This window comes from Ranitomeya imitator, chromosome 7 (genome assembly GCF_032444005.1).
Source record: "Ranitomeya imitator isolate aRanImi1 chromosome 7, aRanImi1.pri, whole genome shotgun sequence".
NCBI lineage: Eukaryota > Metazoa > Chordata > Amphibia > Anura > Dendrobatidae > Ranitomeya > Ranitomeya imitator.
In genome coordinates, this window is record NC_091288.1 from 7,638,043 (window position 1) to 7,659,242 (window position 21,200).

The 21,200-nt window shown below is 52.2% G+C and overlaps 1 protein-coding gene across 5 annotated transcripts in view; it reads left to right on the top strand.

The window, feature by feature from the left end:
• CLASP1 (cytoplasmic linker associated protein 1) overlaps window positions 1-21,200 on the top strand; it is a 197,302-nt gene that overhangs the window by 164,635 nt on the left and 11,467 nt on the right. For all 5 annotated transcript variants that reach the window (XM_069732633.1, XM_069732634.1, XM_069732635.1 and 2 more), the window contains 6 exons: window positions 1,559-1,702; window positions 5,183-5,289; window positions 6,578-6,728; window positions 6,922-7,168; window positions 7,246-7,436; window positions 7,718-7,846. In XM_069732633.1, coding sequence (XP_069588734.1) covers window positions 1,559-1,702; window positions 5,183-5,289; window positions 6,578-6,728; window positions 6,922-7,168; window positions 7,246-7,436; window positions 7,718-7,846 — 969 coding nt within the window. The remainder of the gene's footprint in view (window positions 1-1,558; window positions 1,703-5,182; window positions 5,290-6,577; window positions 6,729-6,921; window positions 7,169-7,245; window positions 7,437-7,717; window positions 7,847-21,200) is intronic.

The window sequence follows — 21,200 nt, forward strand, 5'->3', positions numbered from 1 at the left end:
TCACAGGAGCAAGGGTGCATTGGCGGGGCTTCTGCTGCAAATGTACGCGGATATCATCAGTATGAGGTTGTTAAGGCAGAGCGTCCATATTGGTGGCTGCGGATGTGTGCAGGTATTCCCAGGATGGGGACGTGGTGGTGGCTGCGGATGTGTGCAGGTATTCCCAGGATGGGGACGTGGTGATGGCTGCAGATGTCTGCGGGTATCACAGGAACGAGGATGTGGTGGTGGCTGCAGATGTGTGCGGGTATCACAGGAACGAGGACGTGGTGGTGGCTGCAGATGTGTGCCGGTATCACCAGGATGGGGACGTAGTGGTGGCTGCAGATGTGTGCAGGTATCACAGGAACGAGGATGTGGTGTGTCGGTAGATATGTGCCGGTATCACCAGGGATGAGGACTTAGTGGTGTCTGTAGATGTGTGCGGGTATCACAGGAACGAGGACGTGGTGGTGGCTGCAGATGTGTGCAGGTATCACAGGAACGAAAATGTGGTTGTGGCTGCAGATGTGTGCGGGTATCACAGGAACTAGGACGTGGTTGTGGCTGCAGATGTGTGCGGGTATCACAGGAACGAGGACGTGGTGGTGGCTGCAGATGTGTGCAGGTATCACAGGAACGAGGATGTGTTTGTGGCTGCAGATGTGTGCGGGTATCACAGGAACTAGGACGTGGTGGTGGCTGCAGATGTGTGCGGGTATCACAGGAATGAGGACGTGGTGGTGGCTGCAGATGTGTGCAGGTATCACAGGAACGAGGACGTGGTGGTGGCTGCAGATGTGTGCAGGTATCACAGGAACGAAAATGTGGTTGTGGCTGCAGATGTGTGCGGGTATCACAGGAACGAGGACGTGGTTGTGGCTGCAGATGTGTGCAGGTATCACAGGAACGAAAATGTGGTTGTGGCTGCAGATGTGTGCGGGTATCACAGGAACGAGGACGTGGTAGTGGCTGCAGATGTGTGCGGGTATCACAGGAACGAGGACGTGGTGGTGGCTGCAGATGTGTGCGGGTATCACAGGAACTAGGACGTAGTGGTGGCTGCAGATGGGTGCGGGTATCACAGGAACGAGGACGTGGTGGTGGCTGCAGATGTGTGCGGGTATCACAGGAACTAGGACGTAGTGGTGGCTGCAGATGGGTGCGGGTATCACAGGAATGAGGACGTGGTTGTGGCTGCAGATGTGTGCGGGTATCACAGGAACGAGGACGTGGTTGTGGCTGCAGATGTGTGCAGGTATCAGTCATCAGTTTGTCTTCACATTTATTATGCAGTTCTTCTATTTGTGGTGTGCTGGGTAATGACTTTGTATATTGGGTGCATTGGGCAATGAAATAAATGGACGCCAGAACTGCGGCACCAACCTGGTACATGAATGTGAACGCTGCACCATTGCGCACACATCGGCGGCTCGCTGTGCTCCACGTTTCTGCTTCCCTCGTATGCGCCACTTCCTGCCAGTAATGCAGCAGAGAATGTGATGTGGACGTGTCCCCTAATAGTCTTGGAGGGTCCCGGCTGATATTTGCTTCTTTATCTACTTTCTCATCATTTCAGGCGGCGCAGATCGTCCTGATCTCTCTGTTTGAGCTGAACACCCCGGAGTTCACCATGTTACTGGGAGCTTTGCCGAAAACTTTCCAGGACGGCGCAACAAAACTACTGCACAACCATCTGAAGAACTCCAGCAACAGCAGCATGGTAATATACAGCTTCTCCTGCGGTATATGGCTCCCCGCGCCTCCCCTTCTGCGGTATATGGCTCCCCGCGTCTCCCCTGCTGTGGTATATGGCGCCCAGCGTCTCTCCTGCTGTGGTATATGGCGTCCAGCGTCTTCCCCGCTGCTGTGTATGGCACCTAGCGTCTCTCCTGCTGTGGTATATGGCGCCCCGCGTCTCTCCTGCTGCTGTGTATGGCGCCCAGCGTCTCTCCTGCTGTGGTATATGGCGCCCAGCGTCTCTCCTGCTGTGGTATATGGCGCCCAGCGTCTCTCCTGCTGTGGTATATGGCGCCCAGCGTCTCTCCTGCTGTGGTATATGGCGCCCAGCGTCTCTCCTGCTGTGGTATATGGCGCCCAGCGTCTCTCCTGCTGTGGTATATGGCGCCCAGCGTCTCTCCTGCTGTGGTATATGGCGCCCAACGTCTCTCCTGCTGTGGTATATGGCGCCCAGCGTCTCTCCTGCTGTGGTATATGGCGTCCAGCGTCTCTCCTGCTGTGGTATATGGTGCCCAGCGTCTCTCCTGCTGTGGTATATGGTGCCCAGCGTCTCTCCTGCTGTGGTATATGGCGCCCAGCGTCTCTCCTGCTGTGGTATATGGCGCCCCGCGCCTCCCCTTCTGCGGTATATGGCTCCCCGCGTCTCCCCTGCTGTGGTATATGGCGCCCAGCGTCTCTCCTGCTGTGGTATATGGCGTCCAGCGTCTTCCCTGCTGCTGTGTATGGCGCCCAGCGTCTCTCCTGCTGTGGTATATGGTGCCCAGCGTCTCTCCTGCTGTGGTATATGGCGCCCCGCGTCTCTCCTGCTGCTGTGTATGGCGCCCAGCGTCTCTCCTGCTGTGGTATATGGCGCCCAGCGTCTCTCCTGCTGTGGTATATGGCGCCCAGCGTCTCTCCTGCTGTGGTATATGGCGCCCAGCGTCTCTCCTGCTGTGGTATATGGCGCCCAGCGTCTCTCCTGCTGTGGTATATGGCGCCCAGCGTCTCTCCTGCTGTGGTATATGGCGCCCAGCGTCTCTCCTGCTGTGGTATATGGCGCCCAGCGTCTCTCCTGCTGTGGTATATGGCGCCCAGCGTCTCTCCTGCTGTGGTATATGGCGTCCAGCGTCTCCCCTGCTGCTGTGTATGGCGCCCAGCGTCTCTCCTGCTGTGGTATATGGTGCCCAGCGTCTCTCCTGCTGTGGTATATGGCGCCCAGCGTCTCTCCTGCTGTGGTATATGGCGCCCAGCGTCTCTCCTGCTGTGGTATATGGCGTCCAGCGTCTCCCCTGCTGCTGTGTATGGCGCCCAGCGTCTCTCCTGCTGTGGTATATGGTGCCCAGCGTCTCTCCTGCTGTGGTATATGGCGCCCAGCGTCTCTCCTGCTGTGGTATATGGTGCCCAGCGTCTCTCCTGCTGTGGTATATGGCGCCCAGCGTCTCTCCTGCTGTGGTATATGGCTCCCTACATCTCCTGCTGCTATATGATGCCCCGTGCCTCCCCTGCTGCCTGTATAATGGCGCCCAGCGTCTCCCCTGCTGTGGTATATGGCACCCCGCGCCTCCCCTGCTGCAGTATATGACTCATCGCGCCTCCCCTGCTGCTGTATATTGAACTCCACATCTCTCCTGCTGCGGTATATGACTCCCCGCGAATCCCCTGTTGCGGTATATGACTCCTACCACCTCCCCTGCTGTGGTATATGACTCCTAGCACCTCTCCTGCTGCGGTGTATGACCCCTCTCCTGCTGCGGTATATGACGCCTCAAGCTTCTGCTGCGGTATGACGCCTCGCGCCTCCCCTGCTGCGCAGTATATGACGCCTCGCTCCTCCCCTGCTACGGTATATGACGCCTCCAGCTTCTCCTGCTGCGGTATATGACGCCTCCAGCTTCTCCTGCTGCGGTATATGACGCCTCGAGCTTCTCCTTCTGCGGTATATGATGCCTCGTGCTTCCCCTGCTGCAGTATATGACTCATCGCGCCTCCCCTGCTGCTGTATATGGAACTCCGCATCTCTCCTGCTGCGGTATATGGCTCCCCGCGAATCCCCTGTTGCGGTATATGAATCCTACTACCTCCCCTGCTGCGGTGTATGACTCCTAGCACCTCCCCTGCTGCGGTGTATGACTCCTCCCCTACTGCGGCATATGACGCCTCACGCCTCCCCTGCTGCGGTTTATGATGCCTCACGCCTCCCCTGCTGCTGTATATGATGCATCGCGCCTCCCCTAATGCGGCATATGATGCCTCACGCCTCCCCTGCTGCGGTATATGACGCCTCACGCCTCCCCTGCTGCGGTATATGACGCCTCGAGCTTCTGCTGCTGTATATGACGCCTCACGCCTCCCCTGCTGCGGTATATGACGCCTCGAGCTTCTCCTGCTGCTGTATATGATGCCTCACACCTCCCCTGCTGCCGTATATGACGCCTCCAGCTTCTCCTGCGGTATGACACCCTGCGCCTCCCCTGCTGCGGTATATGACGCTTCGAGCTTCTCCTGCTGCTGTATATGACGCCTCACACCTCCCCTGCTGCCGTATATGACGCCTCCAGCTTCTCCTGCGGTATGACACCCTGCGCCTCCCCTGCTGCGGTATATGACGCCTCACACCTCCCCTGCTGCTGTATATGACGCCTCACGCCTCCCCTGCTGCGGTATATGACGCCTCACGCCTCCCCTGCTGCGGTATATGACGCCTCACGCCTCCCCTGCTGCGGTATATGACGCCTCACGCCTCCCCTGCTGCGGTATATGACGCCTCGAGCTTCTCCTGCTGCTGTATACGACGCCTCACGCCTCCCCTGCTGCGGTATATGACGCCTCACGCCTCCCCTGCTGCGGTATATGACGCCTCACGCCTCCCCTGCTGCGGTATATGACGCCTCGAGCTTCTCCTGCTGCTGTATATGACGCCTCACGCCTCCCCTGCTGCGGTATATGACGCCTCGAGCTTCTCCTGCTGCGGTATATGACGCCTCGAGCTTCTCCTGCTGCTGTATATGACGCCTCGAGCTTCTCCTGCTGCTGTATATGACGCCTCACGCCTCCCCTGCTGCGGTATATGACGCCTCGAGCTTCTCCTGCTGCGGTATATGACGCCTCGAGCTTCTCCTGCTGCTGTATATGACGCCTCACGCCTCCCCTGCTGCGGTATATGACGCCTCGAGCTTCTCCTGCTGCGGTATATGACGCCTCGAGCTTCTCCTGCTGCTGTATATGACGCCTCATGCCTCCCCTGCTGCGGTATATGACGCCTCACGCCTCCCCTGCTGCGGTATATGATGCCTCACGCCTCCCCTGCTGCGGTATATGACGCCTCGAGCTTCTCCTGTAGTATATCACACCCCGTGCCTCCCCTGCTGCTGTACATGGTTCCTTGTGTCATCCCCTGGCCTATGTTTCTGGGTTGCTGGGTGGACTGGTATTTGTAATGCTTTGCTCACACTTGTGCACCGTAATCTTCTGCTTCTGTATTTAGGGCTCCCCGAGTAACACCATGGGCCGGACCCCCTCTCGACATTCAAGCAGCCGGTCAAGTCCTTTGACATCTCCCACGAATTGTTCTCACGGTGGTCTCTCCCCGAGGTAACAAAGCTCTGTCCTTATTTCTGAGATCCGTTTCTTACCATCTGAGGTTTTGGATTATTTAACCATTTTGCTCCTGGGTGGTGGGCGTTGAGGGGTCATCGCTGTTGGCAGATACTCTTTTTAGTGGGTTCCAGTTGATTAATTTGCAGTAATGATCAGCAGGGGGGCTCCACTCTCTATTAACCCTGTATATACTGTGCCCAGATTGCTCGTGCTCTTCATGCCTTCTTCTATATGACCCGTAGCTGCAGTAGACTTGGCAGCCCACCCTGTGTAGATTTTTGGGGTCTTGTGAATCTGACCGATATGTGATGTCGCCATGATGCATGACCCTGTAGCATATTTCCTCCCTTTCTCTCCCCCTCGTCCTCCCCTTGATCCTCGTGCTGCAGCCGGCTGTGGGGTTGGAGCACTGATGGACCCTCTCCCTGGTCCATCTCCCCCCTGTGCCGTCTCACAAGTCGTTCTGGCCCCTGCCCTCTCCGAGGTGACTCTGCCGCTCTGCAGCCTGCGCAGTGTCGCCATATTACCCATTGCGGGGAATTCCTACCTCCGTACTCAGTGCTGCTGAACCCTCAGCCTCCATCAGCAATGCTCACGTGTGGCGCCATCTCATGCTCCATGTATCCTCATCACGGCGGCGCCATGTTTCCTTGCATACAGCGGCATTATATGCACTGTGGCCCTTTTACATGGGAGCAGGATGTGGCTGCATTTCTATCATGACCCCATAGTCTACAGTAGGGTGGGGTGTCCTCCGGACCAGCGCCGTCAGATGCAGTAATATTGTGACCCCCGTTCGTCTATCATGAATGTTGGGGTCCATCCTGTGGCGCTGGCATCGCCGGGCCTGTTACTGCCCTCGTGTTGCGTTGTTGGATCCTCTCTGCTGGAGTCCGGTTCTTTGGGGGAATATTGGGCCGTTCGTTCCTCCTGTGCCTGGTGCATCGTCCGGCTGCCCACAGCACAGCGGGGTGCTCCTGGTATCCGCTATGTCGGCCACGTGACATCTGCCATCTTTACTGGAAGAAGCATGTGCATGCTCAGTATGGCGGCTGCCATGTCGGCGGGATCGGATTCACTGATTGACATCATCAGTCTCGCTGTTCCTCTGGAATCTACCCATTGAGGCTATTGATGACTGCCGTTCATGTGTCGTCTGCTCACCCACGAGGTTTTGATAGCGGGAAGTTATGGGGCTGAGCGCTTTACTCTGCCTGGTCTCCTGCCCATTTTCCGTCAGATGTGTCTGCACCTCCACTAAGGTCCTGGTTTTTCTTTGCAGTTTGCTTGATTATGACACCGAGAACCTAAATTCTGATGAAATCTACAGCTCTCTCCGCGGAGTCACTGAAGCCATAGAGAAATTCAGCTTCCGCAGCCAAGAAGATCTTAATGAGCCTGTGAAGAGGGATCTGAGGAAGGACGGGGATCTGGTAGGATCGGTGTAAATGAGCTGAATGTGATGTGTCTATAGATGGGGTAGATTATAATCCGAATCCAGTGATAAGGTGCATGGAATGGGGCACAATGTATTGTAATGTAATGTGAGAGCTCATCCCTCGTTATCCCCCTCATCGGTGACCAGACCTTGAATTGTCCTGATCCGGATGTTTCCCGTCCTCCTAGGTCTCCCGCGAGGCTGGCATGGCATCTCCTGTAGGTGACCATCGTGGTGGATCAGACATAGTGGAAGGTGGTCGGATGGCGCTTGATAACAAGACGTCCTTGCTGAACACGCAGCCGCCGCGAGCCTTTAGTGGGCCGCGTGGCCGTGAGTACAGCCCCTATCCTTACTCCGACTCCATCAACAGTTACGACAAGACCGCCCTGAAGGAAGCCGTGTTCGATGATGACATGGACCAGCTGCGCGATGGTTTGTGGCTCCATTGTCGGACGATTCGCCGGGTTTGTCGGATTTTCTCACTGATATGTTCCCGTCTGTCCCTGCAGTTCCCATTGACCACTCAGACCTGGTTGCCGACCTATTAAAGGAGCTGTCCAACCACAATGAGCGAGTGGAGGAGCGGAAAGGAGCGCTGTGCGAGCTGCTGAAGATCACACGGGAGGACAACCTCGGCGTCTGGGAAGAGCACTTCAAAACCATCCTCCTCCTCCTCCTGGAGACCCTGGGAGACAAAGATGTAAGAGCCGGGATTAGCGAAGTGCAGGGGCGGAGAGGGAACGAGGAGGACATTATCCAACCTCATAAAGGGGCAGCTGAAGAGTTCTGCAGCTTTCAATAACTCCGTTTTACCTTTGTCATTGAATGGAAGGTTTCCGGGCCTGGGTGATCAGCACCAGGACAATGCATGTTTCCATTCACTGATGGCAAGCAGTGGTCCTGCAGTCTGCTCACATGCACTGGTCGGGTTATGACTTTCTGCTGCTTCTTCCTCTTCTTAGAATTCTTTCTTTTTTTCAGCACGCGATTCGGGCATTGGCGCTGAAAGTTCTCCGGGAAATCCTGAGAAACCAACCAGCGAGGTTTAAAAACTACGCGGAGCTGACGATCATGAAGACGCTGGAGGCGCACAAGGATTCGCACAAGGAGGTAACCTTTATGCATTTCACTTCATCTCCTTTTCTCAGTCTTCTTGCTGCCAATGAATGAAAACCTCCATTAATCTTATCCGGAGGCTGAATGTCTGACCTCACCCACCTCGCATCATATAACTCCTGGCTCCCAGCATTTACCTGCACTGACACACTGCAACAGCTTCATCAGCAGTGAGCTCGGGTAGGAAAAACAGGTTTTCAGCCTCTAGGATTAAACAAATTGCCCCTTCTGTTACTGAGCGGAGCGCCCCGGTGTCTGCAGCGCTGCCCCTTATGTTACTGAGCGGAGCGCCCCAGTGTCTGCAGAGCTGCCCCTTATGTTACTGAGCGGAGCGTCTGGTGTCTGCAGTGCTGCCCCTTATGTTACTGAGCTGAGTTGCCCGGTGTCTGCAGAGCTGCCCCTTCTGTTACTGAGCGGAGCTGCCCCTTGTGTTACTGAGCGGAGCTGCCCTGGTGTCTGCAGAGCTGCCCCTTCTGTTACTGAGCGGAGCGCCCCGGTGTCTGCAGCGCTGCCCCTTATGTTACTGAGCGGAGCGCCCCAGTGTCTGCAGAGCTGCCCCTTATGTTACTGAGCGGAGCGCCCCAGTGTCTGCAGAGCTGCCCCTTCTGTTACTGAGCGGAGCGTCTGGTGTCTGCAGTGCTGCCCCTTATGTTACTGAGCGGAGCTGCCCCTTGTGTTACTGAGCGGAGCTGCCCTGGTGTCTGCAGAGCTGCCCCTTCTGTTACTGAGCGGAGCTGCCCCTTGTGTTACTGAGCGGAGCTGCCCCTTGTGTTACTGAGCGGAGCGCCCCAGTGTCTGCAGAGCTGCCCCTTATGTTACTGAGCGGAGCGCCCCAGTGTCTGCAGTGCTGCCCCTTCTGTTACTGAGCGGAGCGTCTGGTGTCTGCAGTGCTGCCCCTTATGTTACTGAGCTGAGCTGCCCGGTGTCTGCAGAGCTGCCCCTTCTGTTACTGAGCGGAGCTGCCCCTTGTGTTACTGAGCGGAGCTGCCCTGGTGTCTGCAGAGCTGCCCCTTCTGTTACTGAGCGGAGCTGCCCCTTGTGTTACTGAGCGGAGCGCCCCGGTGTCTGCAGCGCTGCCCCTTATGTTACTGAGCGGAGCGCCCCAGTGTCTGCAGAGCTGCCCCTTATGTTACTGAGCGGAGCTGCCCAGTGTCTGCAGAGCTGCCCCTTCTGTTACTGAACGGAGCACCCCATTGTCTGCAGTGCTGCCCCTTCTGTTACTGAGCGGAGCGCCCCGGTGTCTGCAGAGCTGCCCCTTATGTTACTGAGCGGAGCGGCCCGGTGTCTGCAGCGCTGCCCCTTATGTTACTGAGTGGAGCGCCCGGTGTCTGCAGCGCTGCCCCTTATGTTACTGAGCGGAGCGCCCCGGTGTCTGCAGAGCTGCCCCTTATGTTACTGAGCGGAGCGGCCCGGTGTCTGCAGCTAAACCTCGAGCTCTTTGGTGCCGGCGGTTATGGATTTTTGCCACGGATTCCCCATCTGTCCCTGCAGCTCTATTCTCTGCGGCTCGGGTCGCTCTCTCAGGTTGTGCACGGAGCGATGCAGGTGAACAGTCGCGGGTTTGTTATATTTGCTGATAAGATTCCAGGAGACACTATGTTCTGGCGTTCGCTCCTCTGACGATCTGACTCCGCGCCAGCGCTGCTTTCCTGACTCTGTGCCATCCTGGGCTGAAGCTGCGCAGACACGAGTATGTGGGCGGCTCGCTCGTCTCCTTCACTGCCCCGGCCGTCGTACTTTATCACTTTACATCTGAGGCCCAAGCCATTAATAAAGTGAAAATTCACAGTGTCAGGTACCACAGACCCCATGATCCTGCACCCATCCTTTACCACAGACCCCATGATCCTGCACCCATCCTGTACCACAGACCCCATGATCCTGCATCCATCCTGTACCACAGACCCCATGATCCTGCACTCATCCTGTACCACAGACCCCATGATCCTGCATCCATCCTGTACCACAGACCCCATGATCCTGCACCCATCCTGTACCACAGACCCCATGATCCTGCATCCATCCTGTACCACAGACCCCATGATCCTGCACCCATCCTGTACCACAGACCCCATGATCCTGCACCCATCCTGAAGGATAATGATCCCTGTGGTGAAATATGTGATAATGTAATATCTGTCCTGAAGGCAAGTCGCACCAAGGTGTTAATAGGTACTTCCTTGGGACTAGTAGAAATTGTCTCAATATCTCACCAGGAGGTCTAGCTTAAGGCCAAGATAAAGGTAACATTTGGCACCTCCTAGGTCTTGGAGGGGAGATGTTAATTGTGGCCTGAGGGTATCTATTCCTGAGAACCTTTTCACAAGTGTCTCAAGAGAAAAATAATATATTCATTAGTAGCGCGGCCGTGGCCAATCAGAAAGCCAGCGATTATGATATTAACCTGAGGGGCCGATCTAGAAACCTGACCTCCAGACCAAAGTTATACATTTAGGCTGCAGACAGAGAATTGTGTTCACATGATGGGGGCAGCCTGAGAAGCTGGTGTGATCCAATCTACATTCGTCCTACCCTCAGCAGAAGCAACTACCAGTTAGATAATTTCTGTAAGTTTCTCCTCTTTATTTTGACACCGTTTTGCATAAGTTGTATGTCTTTTTATCATATTTTTATACCTTTTTCTTATTGTAAGCATTGAACCTTTTGCTATTAAAGTATAAAACTTTAACAAGTTGAACCTTGAATGTTCTAAAAGAATCCATAGCCTAAGGTGTGTGAGCCTTATGAGTGATAGACATTTAGTATTATTAGTTCTGGGACCCATCGCCCATGTATTCGGTGAGTGGTGGCAGCGTGTATGATAGGGTCCGTGGCCTGGGTGATTTATGCTCCTATCACTGCATAGGACAGAGGTTGAATGCTGGACTGAGAGTGGGGAGATAGATTAACCCTTGCAGGCACAACCCCAAGTCACGTGCGAGAGCAGGCACGTGACGAATAAGTGACACCACGGAGAAGGGATCCGTGACAATCCCACAAACAGCTGCTTCACTAGTTATCAAGACATGAGGGCGGCAGCTCTGAGAATGGAGAGGTATCCTGTTGTGTCAGATGTATTGTGTCCTCGTCTTCTGCTTGTTTTTTTGATTCTTCCCGGTCCATCGGGTTGTGGCTCGGTCTCGCTGAACGTTGTGATGAGGTGCAGCAGCTTCTCCTTCGGGTTGTGGCTCGGTCTCGCTGAACGTTGTGATGAGGTGCGGCTGCTTCTCCTTCGGGTTGTGGCGCAGTCTCGCAGAATGTTGTGATGAGGTGCGGCAGCTTCTCCATCGGGTTGTGGCTCGGTCTTGCTGAACGTTGTGATGAGGTGCGGCAGCTCCTCCATCGGGTTGTGGTGATGAGGTGTGGCTTCTTCTTCATCAAGATGTGGCTCGGTCTTGCTGAATGTTGTGATGAACTGCAGCTGCTTCTCCATCGGGTTGTGGCTCGGTCTCGCAGAATGTTGTGATGAGGTGCGGCTGCTTCTCCATCGGGTTGTGGCTCGGTCTCGCAGAATGTTGTGATGAGGTGCGGCTGCTTCTCCATCGGGTTGTGGCTCGGTCTCGCAGAATGTTGTGATGAGGTGCGGCTGCTCCTCCATCAGGTTGTGGCTCGGTCTCGCTGAACATTGTGATGAGGTGCGGCTGCTCCTCCATCGGGTTGTGCCTCGGTCTTGCTGAACGTTGTGATGAGATGCGGCAGCTCCTCCATCGGGTTGTGGCTCGGTCTCGCTGAACATTGTGATGAGGTGCGGCTGCTCATCCATCGGGTTGTGCCTCGGTCTTGCTGAACGTTGTGATGAGGTGCGGCAGCTCCTCCATCGGGTTGTGCCTCGGTCTTGCTGAACGTTGTGATGAGGTGCGGCAGCTCCTCCATCGGGTTGTGGCGCAGTCTCGCAGAATGTTGTGATGAGGTGCAGCTGCTTCTCCATCGGGTTTCTTGCTGAACGTTGTGATGAGGTGCGGCTGCTTCTCCATCGGGTTGTGGCTCGGTCTCGCAGAATGTTGTGATGAGGTGCGGCAGCTCCTCCATCGGGTTGTGGCGCAGTCTCGCAGAATGTTGTGATGAGGTGCGGCAGCTCCTCCATCGGGATGTGGCTCGGTATCGCTGAACGTTGTGATGAGGTGTGGCAGCTCCTCCATCGGGTTGTGGCGCAGTCTCGCAGAATGTTGTGATGAGGTGCAGCAGCTTCTCCTTCGGGTTGTGGCTTGGTCTCGCTGAACGTTGTGATGAGGTGCGGCTGCTTCTCCTTCGGGTTGTGGCGCAGTCTCGCAGAATGTTGTGATGAGGTGCAGCAGCTTCTCCTTCGGGTTGTGGCTCGGTCTCGTTGAACGTTGTGATGAGGTGCGGCTGCTTCTCCTTCGGGTTCTGGCGCAGTCTCGCAGAATGTTGTGATGAGGTGCGGCAGCTTCTCCATCGGGTTGTGGCTCGGTCTCGCTGAACGTTGTGATGAGGTGCGGCAGCTCCTCCATCGGGTTGTGGCGCAGTCTCGCAGAATGTTGTGATGAGGTGCAGCAGCTTCTCCTTCGGGTTGTGGCTCGGTCTCGCTGAACGTTGTGATGAGGTGCGGCTGCTTCTCCTTCGGGTTGTGGCGCAGTCTCGCAGAATGTTGTGATGAGGTGCGGCAGCTTCTCCATCGGGTTGTGGCTCGGTCTCGCTGAACGTTGTGATGAGGTGCGGCAGCTCCTCCATCGGGTTGTGGCGCAGTCTCGCAGAATGTTGTGATGAGGTGCAGCAGCTTCTCCTTCGGGTTGTGGCTCGGTCTCGCTGAACGTTGTGATGAGGTGCGGCTGCTTCTCCTTCGGGTTGTGGCGCAGTCTCGCAGAATGTTGTGATGAGGTGCGGCAGCTCCTGTTGTGAATTCTGTGGCTGAATTCACTCCTGTGGTCACAAGTGGTACTGCAGCTTCTGAGCTTCCTCCCTCAGGTGTTCTGGTGAGCTCGTTAACTGCTTCATTACTTAACTCCGCCTGATGCTGCTATCCTTGCTCCTTGTCAATGTTTCAGTGTTGGATCTGAGCTTCTCCTGATTGTTCCTGTGACCTGCTGCTCTGTATAGCTAAGTGCTTTTTGCTTTTTTGTTGCTTTTTTTCTGTCCAGCTTGTCTTTTGTTTTGCTGGAAGCTCTGAGACGCAAAGGGTGTACCGCCGTGCCGTTAGTTCGGCACGGTGGTTTTTTTTTTGCCCCCTTTGCGTGGTTTTGCTTTAGGGTTTTTTGTAGACTGCAAAGTTCGCTTTACTGTCCTCGCTCTGTCCTAGAATATCGGGCCCCACTTTGCTGAATCTATTTCATCCCTACGTTTTGTCTTTTCATCTTACTCAGTCATTATATGTGGGGGGCTGCCTTTTCCTTTGGGGAATTTCTCTGGGGCAAGTCAGGCCTATTTTTCTATCTTCAGGCTAGCTAGTTTCTTAGGCTGTGCCGAGTTGCCTAGGTAGTTGTTAGGCGCAATCCACAGCCGCTTTTAGTTGTGTTTAGGATAGGATCAGGTGTGCAGTCTACAGAGTTTCCACGTCTCAGAGCTCGTTCTTGTATTTTTGGGTATTTGTCAGATCACTGTGTGCGCTCTGATCGCTAAGCACACTGTGTTTCTGGATTGCCTTCATAACACCTGTCATTAGCAAACATAACAGTACAAGGAGCCCACTAATGATTCTCAATAGAGGGAAAGAAAAAGTTCTGACATCATTTTTTTTTTTTTTCTGCTCTGTGTTCACTTTTTTTTTTCCCCTAGACATTTGGGTGATTCTGGACACAGGTGTGGACATGGATATTCAGGGTCTGTGCTCTTCAATGGATAATCTCGTTATAAATGTACAAAAAATTCAAGATACTATTGATCAGAAATCTATGTTAGAACCAAGAATTCCTATTCCTGATTTGTTTTTTGGAGATAGAACTAAGTTTCTAAGTTTCAAAAATAATTGTAAGCTATTTCTGGCCTTGAAACCTCATTCTTCTGGTAATCCTATTCAACAGGTTTTGATTATTATTTCTTTTTTGCGCGGCGACCCTCAAGACTGGGCATTTTCTCTTGCGCCTGGAGACCCTGCATTGAGTAGTGTCGATGCGTTTTTCCTGGCGCTCGGATTGCTGTACGATGAGCCTAATTCAGTGGATCAGGCTGAGAAAAATTTGCTGGCTTTGTGCCAGGGTCAGGATGATATAGAAGTATATTGTCAGAAATTTAGGAAATGGTCAGTACTCACTCAGTGGAATGAATCTGCGCTGGCAGCTTTGTTCAGAAAGGGTCTCTCTGAGGCTCTTAAGGATGTCATGGTGGGATTTCCTATGCCTGCTGGTTTGAATGAGTCTTTGTCTTTGGCCATTCAGATCGGTCGACGCTTGCGCGAGCGTAAATCTGTGCACCATTTGGCGGTACTGCCTGAGGTTAAACCTGAGCCTATGCAGTGCGACAGGACTATGACTAGAGTTGAACGGCAGGAATACAGACGTCTGAATGGTCTGTGTTTCTACTGTGGTGATTCCACTCATGCTATTTCTGATTGTCCTAAGCTCACTAAGCGGTCCGCTAGGTCTGCCGTCATTGGTACTGTACAGTCCAAATTCCTTCTGTCCATTACCTTGATATGCTCTTTGTCGTCGTTTTCTGTCATGGCGTTTGTGGATTCAGGCGCTGCCCTGAATCTGATGGATTTGGATTATGCTAAACGTTGTGGGTTTTTCTTGGAGCCTTTGCGGTGTCCTATTCCATTGAGAGGAATTGATGCTACACCTTTGGCCAAGAATAAACCTCAGTACTGGGCCCAGCTGACCATGTGCATGGCTCCTGCACATCAGGAAGTTATTCGCTTTCTGGTGTTGCATAATCTGCATGATGTGGTCGTGTTGGGGTTGCCATGGCTACAAACCCATAATCCAGTATTGGATTGGAATTCCATGTCGGTATCCAGCTGGGGTTGTCAGGGGGTACATGGTGATGTTCCATTTTTGTCGATTTCGTCATCCACCCCTTCTGAGGTCCCAGAGTTCTTGTCTGATTATCAGGATGTATTTGAAGAGCCCAAGTCCGATGCTCTACCTCCGCATAGGGATTGTGATTGTGCTATCAATTTGATTCCTGGTAGTAAATTCCCTAAAGGTCGATTATTTAATTTATCCGTGCCCGAACACGCCGCTATGCGCAGTTATGTGAAGGAATCCCTGGAGAAGGGACATATTCGCCCATCGTCATCACCACTGGGAGCAGGGTTCTTCTTTGTAGCCAAGAAGGATGGTTCGCTGAGACCGTGTATTGATTACCGCCTTCTTAATAAGATCACTGTTAAATTTCAGTATCCCTTGCCATTGTTATCTGACTTGTTTGCTCGGATTAAGGGGGCTAGTTGGTTCACCAAGATAGATCTTCGTGGTGCGTATAATCTGGTGAGAATCAGGCAAGGAGATGAATGGAAAACTGCATTCAATACACCCGAGGGTCATTTTGAGTATCTAGTGATGCCGTTCGGACTTGCCAATGCTCCATCTGTGTTTCAGTCTTTTATGCATGACATCTTCCGTGAGTATCTGGATAAATTCCTGATTGTTTACTTGGATGACATTTTGATCTTCTCAGATGATTGGGAGTCTCATGTGAAGCAGGTCAGAATGGTTTTTCAGGTCCTGCGTGCTAACTCTTTGTTTGTGAAGGGATCAAAGTGTCTCTTCGGTGTGCAGAAAGTTTCATTTTTGGGGTTCATCTTTACCCCTTCTACTATCGAGATGGATCCAGTTAAGGTCCAAGCCATCCAGGATTGGATTCAGCCGACATCTCTGAAAAGTCTGCAAAAGTTCCTGGGCTTTGCTAATTTTTATCGTCGCTTCATCTGTAATTTTTCTAGCATTGCCAAACCATTGACCGATTTGACCAAGAAGGGTGCTGATTTGGTTAATTGGTCTTCTGCTGCTGTGGAAGCTTTTCAGGAGTTGAAGCGTCGTTTTTGTTCTGCCCCTGTGTTGTGTCAGCCAGATGTTTCTCTTCCGTTCCAGGTCGAGGTTGATGCTTCTGAGATTGGAGCAGGGGCGGTTTTGTCACAGAGAGGTTCTGATTGCTCAGTGATGAAACCATGTGCTTTCTTTTCCAGGAAGTTTTCGGCCGCTGAGCGTAATTATGATGTGGGCAATCGAGAGTTGCTGGCCATGAAGTGGGCATTCGAGGAGTGGCGTCATTGGCTTGAAGGAGCTAAGCATCGCGTGGTGGTATTGACTGATCATAAGAACCTTACTTATCTCGAGTCTGCCAAGCGCTTGAATCCTAGACAGGCCCGTTGGTCGTTATTTTTTGCCCGCTTCGACTTTGTGATTTCGTACCTTCCGGGCTCTAAAAATGTGAAGGCGGATGCTCTGTCTAGGAGTTTTGTGCCCGACTCTCCGGGTTTATCTGAGCCAGCGGGTATCCTCAAGGAAGGAGTCATTGTGTCTGCCATCTCCCCTGATTTGCGGCGGGTGCTGCAAAAATTTCAGGCGAATAAACCTGATCGTTGTCCAGCAGAGAAACTGTTCGTCCCTGATAGGTGGACTAATAAACTTATCTCTGAACTTCATTGTTCGGTGTTGGCTGGTCATCCTGGAATCTTTGGTACCAGAGAGTTAGTGGCTAGATCCTTCTGGTGGCCATCTCTGTCACGGGATGTACGTACTTTTGTGCAGTCCTGTGGGATTTGTGCTAGGGCTTATCCCTGCTGTTCTCGTGCCAGTGGGTTGCTTTTGCCCTTGCCGGTCCCAAAGAGGCCTTGGACACATATTTCGATGGATTTCATTTCTGACCTTCCCGTTTCTCAAAAGATGTCAGTCATTTGGGTGGTCTGTGATCGCTTTTCTAAAATGGTCCATCTGGTGCCCTTGGCTAAATTGCCTTCCTCCTCTGATTTGGTACCTTTGTTCTTTCAGCATGTGGTTCGGTTGCATGGCATTCCTGAGAATATTGTTTCTGACAGAGGTTCCCAGTTTGTTTCAAGGTTTTGGCGAGCCTTTTGTGGTAGGATGGGCATTGACCTATCCTTTTCCTCGGCTTTCCATCCTCAGACTAATGGCCAGACCGAACGAACCAATCAGACCTTGGAAACATATCTGAGATGTTTTGTTTCTGCAGACCAGGATGATTGGGTGTCCTTTTTGCCGTTGGCTGAGTTCGCCCTTAATAATCGGGCCAGCTCGGCTACCTTGGTTTCTCCATTTTTTTGCAATTCTGGGTTCCATCCTCGTTTCTCTTCAGGACAGGTTGAGTCTTCGGACTGTCCTGGTGTGGATTCTGTGGTGGATAGGTTGCAGCAGATCTGGACTCAGGTAGTGGACAATTTGATCTTGTCCCAGGAGAAAGCTCAACTTTTCGCTAATCGCAGACGCCGTGTGGGTCCCCGACTTCATGTTGGGGATCTGGTTTGGTTGTCTTCTCGTCATATTCCTATGAAGGTTTCCTCTCCTAAATTTAAACCTCGTTTTATTGGTCCGTATAGGATTTCTGAGGTTCTCAATCCTGTGTCTTTTCGTTTGACCCTCCCAGACTCCTTTTCCATACATAATGTATTCCATAGGTCGTTGTTGCGGAGATACGTGGCACCTATGGTTCCATCTGTTGAGCCTCCTGCCCCGGTTTTGGTGGAGGGGGAATTGGAGTATATTGTGTAGAAGATTTTGGATTCTCGTGTTTCTAGACGGAAACTCCAGTATCTGGTTAAATGGAAGGGTTATGCTCAGGAAGATAATTCCTGGGTTTTTGCCTCTGATGTTCATGCTTCCGATCTTGTTCGTGCCTTTCATGCGGCTCATCCTGGTCGGCCTGGGGGCTCTGGTGAGGGTTCGGTGACCCCTCCTCAAGGGGGGGGGTACTGTTGTGAATTCTGTGGCTGAATTCACTCCTGTGGTCACATGTGGTACTGCAGCTTCTGAGCTTCCTCCCTCAGGTGTTCTGGTGAGCTCGTTAACTGCTTCATTACTTAACTCCGCCTGATGCTGCTATCCTTGCTCCTTGTCAATGTTTCAGTGTTGGATCTGAGCTTCTCCTGATTGTTCCTGTGACCTGCTGCTCTGTATAGCTAAGTGCTTTTTGCTTTTTTGTTGCTTTTTTTCTGTCCAGCTTGTCTTTTGTTTTGCTGGAAGCTCTGAGACGCAAAGGGTGTACCGCCGTGCCGTTAGTTCGGCACGGTGGTTTTTTTTTTGCCCCCTTTGCGTGGTTTTGCTTTAGGGTTTTTTGTAGACTGCAAAGTTCGCTTTACTGTCCTCGCTCTGTCCTAGAATATCGGGCCCCACTTTGCTGAATCTATTTCATCCCTACGTTTTGTCTTTTCATCTTACTCAGTCATTATATGTGGGGGGCTGCCTTTTCCTTTGGGGAATTTCTCTGGGGCAAGTCAGGCCTATTTTTCTATCTTCAGGCTAGCTAGTTTCTTAGGCTGTGCCGAGTTGCCTAGGTAGTTGTTAGGCGCAATCCACAGCCGCTTTTAGTTGTGTTTAGGATAGGATCAGGTGTGCAGTCTACAGAGTTTCCACGTCTCAGAGCTCGTTCTTGTATTTTTGGGTATTTGTCAGATCACTGTGTGCGCTCTGATCGCTAAGCACACTGTGTTTCTGGATTGCCTTCATAACACCTGTCATTAGCAAACATAACAAGCTCCTCCATCGGGTTGTGGCGCAGTGTCGCAGAATGTTGTGATGAGGTGCAGCAGCTTCTCCTTCGGGTTGTGGCTTGGTCTCGCTGAACGTTGTGATGAGGTGCGGCTGCTTCTCCTTCGGGTTGTGATGAGGTGCGGCAGCTTCTCCATCGGGTTGTGGCTCGGTCTCGCTGAACGTTGTGATGAGGTGCGGCAGCTCCTCCATCGGGTTGTGGCGCAGTCTCGCAGAATGTTGTGATGAGGTGCAGCAGCTTCTCCTTCAGGTTGTGGCTCGGTCTGGCTGAACGTTGTGATGAGGTGCGGCAGCTCCTCCAACGGGTTGTGGCGCAGTCTCGCAGAATGTTGTGATGAGGTGCAGCAGCTTCTCCTTCGGGTTGTGGCTCGGTCTCGCTGAACGTTGTGATGAGGTGCGGCAGCTTCTCCATCGGGTTGTGGCTCGGTCTCGCTGAACGTTGTGATGAACTGCGGCGCCTCCTCGCGATGTAGTGAGCAGAGTTTACTCATTAACATTGTGCCCAAGTTTTTATGCAGGAGAAAACTAATGAAACCTGAATCATTAGCTGCATTGTTCGTTATAGTGGATTCGTGCTCCGCAGAGCGCAGCACCCACTACATGTGATGTATGTCTGGTGTGTGTATATACGGGGAGGGGCCGCAACAGTCACCAAACGTCTCCCAGACGGACTTAGTCATTGGGAAGGTTCTGTGTAGTCAAGAAAATTGCGACTTAAATTCTATTTACACTGTATCCACCTCCAGCGCCCCCCTCCCGTATATAATACAGGGGTGTGTGTACAGTTGTGCTCAAAAGTTTACATATCTCCGCAGAATTTTTGCTTTCTTTGCCTTTTTTTTTTTTTTTTTTAGAGAATATGAAACACAGTAGTTTGACAATAAATGGCTTCAGCCAACCATTAACCATGAGTGAAGGAAAAGTTTTGGTGTTATCATTCATATTCGCTGAGAAAAGGCCAAAAATGCAAAAATTCTGCCGGGGTATGTAAACTTTTGAGCACAACTGCATGTGTATATAATACCGGGATGTGACCGGGGTAGTGTGTGTATGTACAGGTACGTCTCACTAAATATACTATACTCTTACGGGTGATGACTTTTATTAGACTGACTGTCATTTGCACCGACCATTTAGGAAAATCTGAGAAAAATGTCATTTTGCATAATAATTTGGAACATGGTGTACATACACACACATTATACATATATCTACACACACACACTATTCATATATACACACATACATGCACAATATATATATATATATATATATATATATATATATATATATATATATCAGATGGAAATTATTGGCAATCAAGACGCCTCAATAAAGGAGCGGTTCTGCAATACTGCAGGTGAGGGCCACAGACCACATCTCAGTACCAATGCTTTCTGGCTGATGTTTTGGTCACTTCTGAATGTTGGTTGTGCTTTCACACTCGTGGTAGCATGAGACGGACTCTACAACCCACACAAGTGGCTCAGGTAGTGCAGCTCATCCAGGATGGCACATCAATGCGAGCTGTGGCAAGAAGGTTTGTTGTGTCTGTCAGCGTAGTGTCCAGAGGCTGGAGGTGATACCAGGAGACAGGCCAGTACACCAGGAGACGTGGAGGGGGCCGTAGGAGGGCAACAACCCAGCAGCAGGACCGCTACCTCAGCTTTTGTGCAAGGAGGAACAGGAGGAGCACTGCCAGAGCCCTGCAAAGTGACCTCCAGCAGGCCGCAAATGTGCATGTGTCTGCACAAACGGTTAGAGTCCATGAGGATGGTATGAGTGTCTGACGTCCACGGATGGGGGTTGTGCTCACAGCCCAATACCGTTCAGGACGCTTAGCATTTGCCACAGAACACCAAGATTGGCAAACTCGCAGATGAAAGCAGGTTCACACTGAGCACATGTGACAGACGTGACAGAGTCTGGAGACGCCGTGGAGAGCGATCTGCTGCCTGCAACATCCTTCAGCATGACCGGTTTGGCAGTGGGTCAGTAATGGTGTGGGGTGGCATTTCTTTGTAGGGCCGCACAGCCCTCCATGTGCTCGCCAGAGGTAGCCTGTCTGCCATTAGGTACCGAGATGAGATCCTCAGACCCCTTGTGAGACCATATTCTGGTGCAGTTGGCCCTGGGTTCCTCCTAATGCAGGACAATGCCAGACCTCATGTGGCTGGAGTGTCAGCAGTTCCTGCAAGATGAAGGCATTGAAGCTATGGACTGGCCGCCCGTTCCCCAGACCTGAATCCGTTTGAGCACATCTGGACATCATGTCTCGCACCATCCACCAACGTCACGTTGCACCACAGACTGTCCAGGAGTTGGCGGATGCTTTAGTCCAGGTCTGGGAGGAGATCCCTCAGGAGACCATCTGCCGGCTCATTAAGAGCATGCCCAGGTGTTGTAGGGAGGTCATACCGGCACGTGGAGGCCACACACACTACTGAGCATCATTTCCTTGTCTTGAGGCATTTCCACTGAAGTTGCACCAGCAATTTGTTTCCACTTTGATTTTGAGTATCATTACAAATCCAGACCTCTGTGGGATATTAGTTGTGATTTACGTTGATGATTTGTAGGTTTTATTGTTCTCAACACATTCCACTATGTAATGAATAAAGATTTACAACTGGAATTCAGTGATATCTATGATGTGGGATGTGTTCCCTTTCTTTGTTCGAACTATGTGTGTGTATGTGTATATATATATATATATATATATATATATA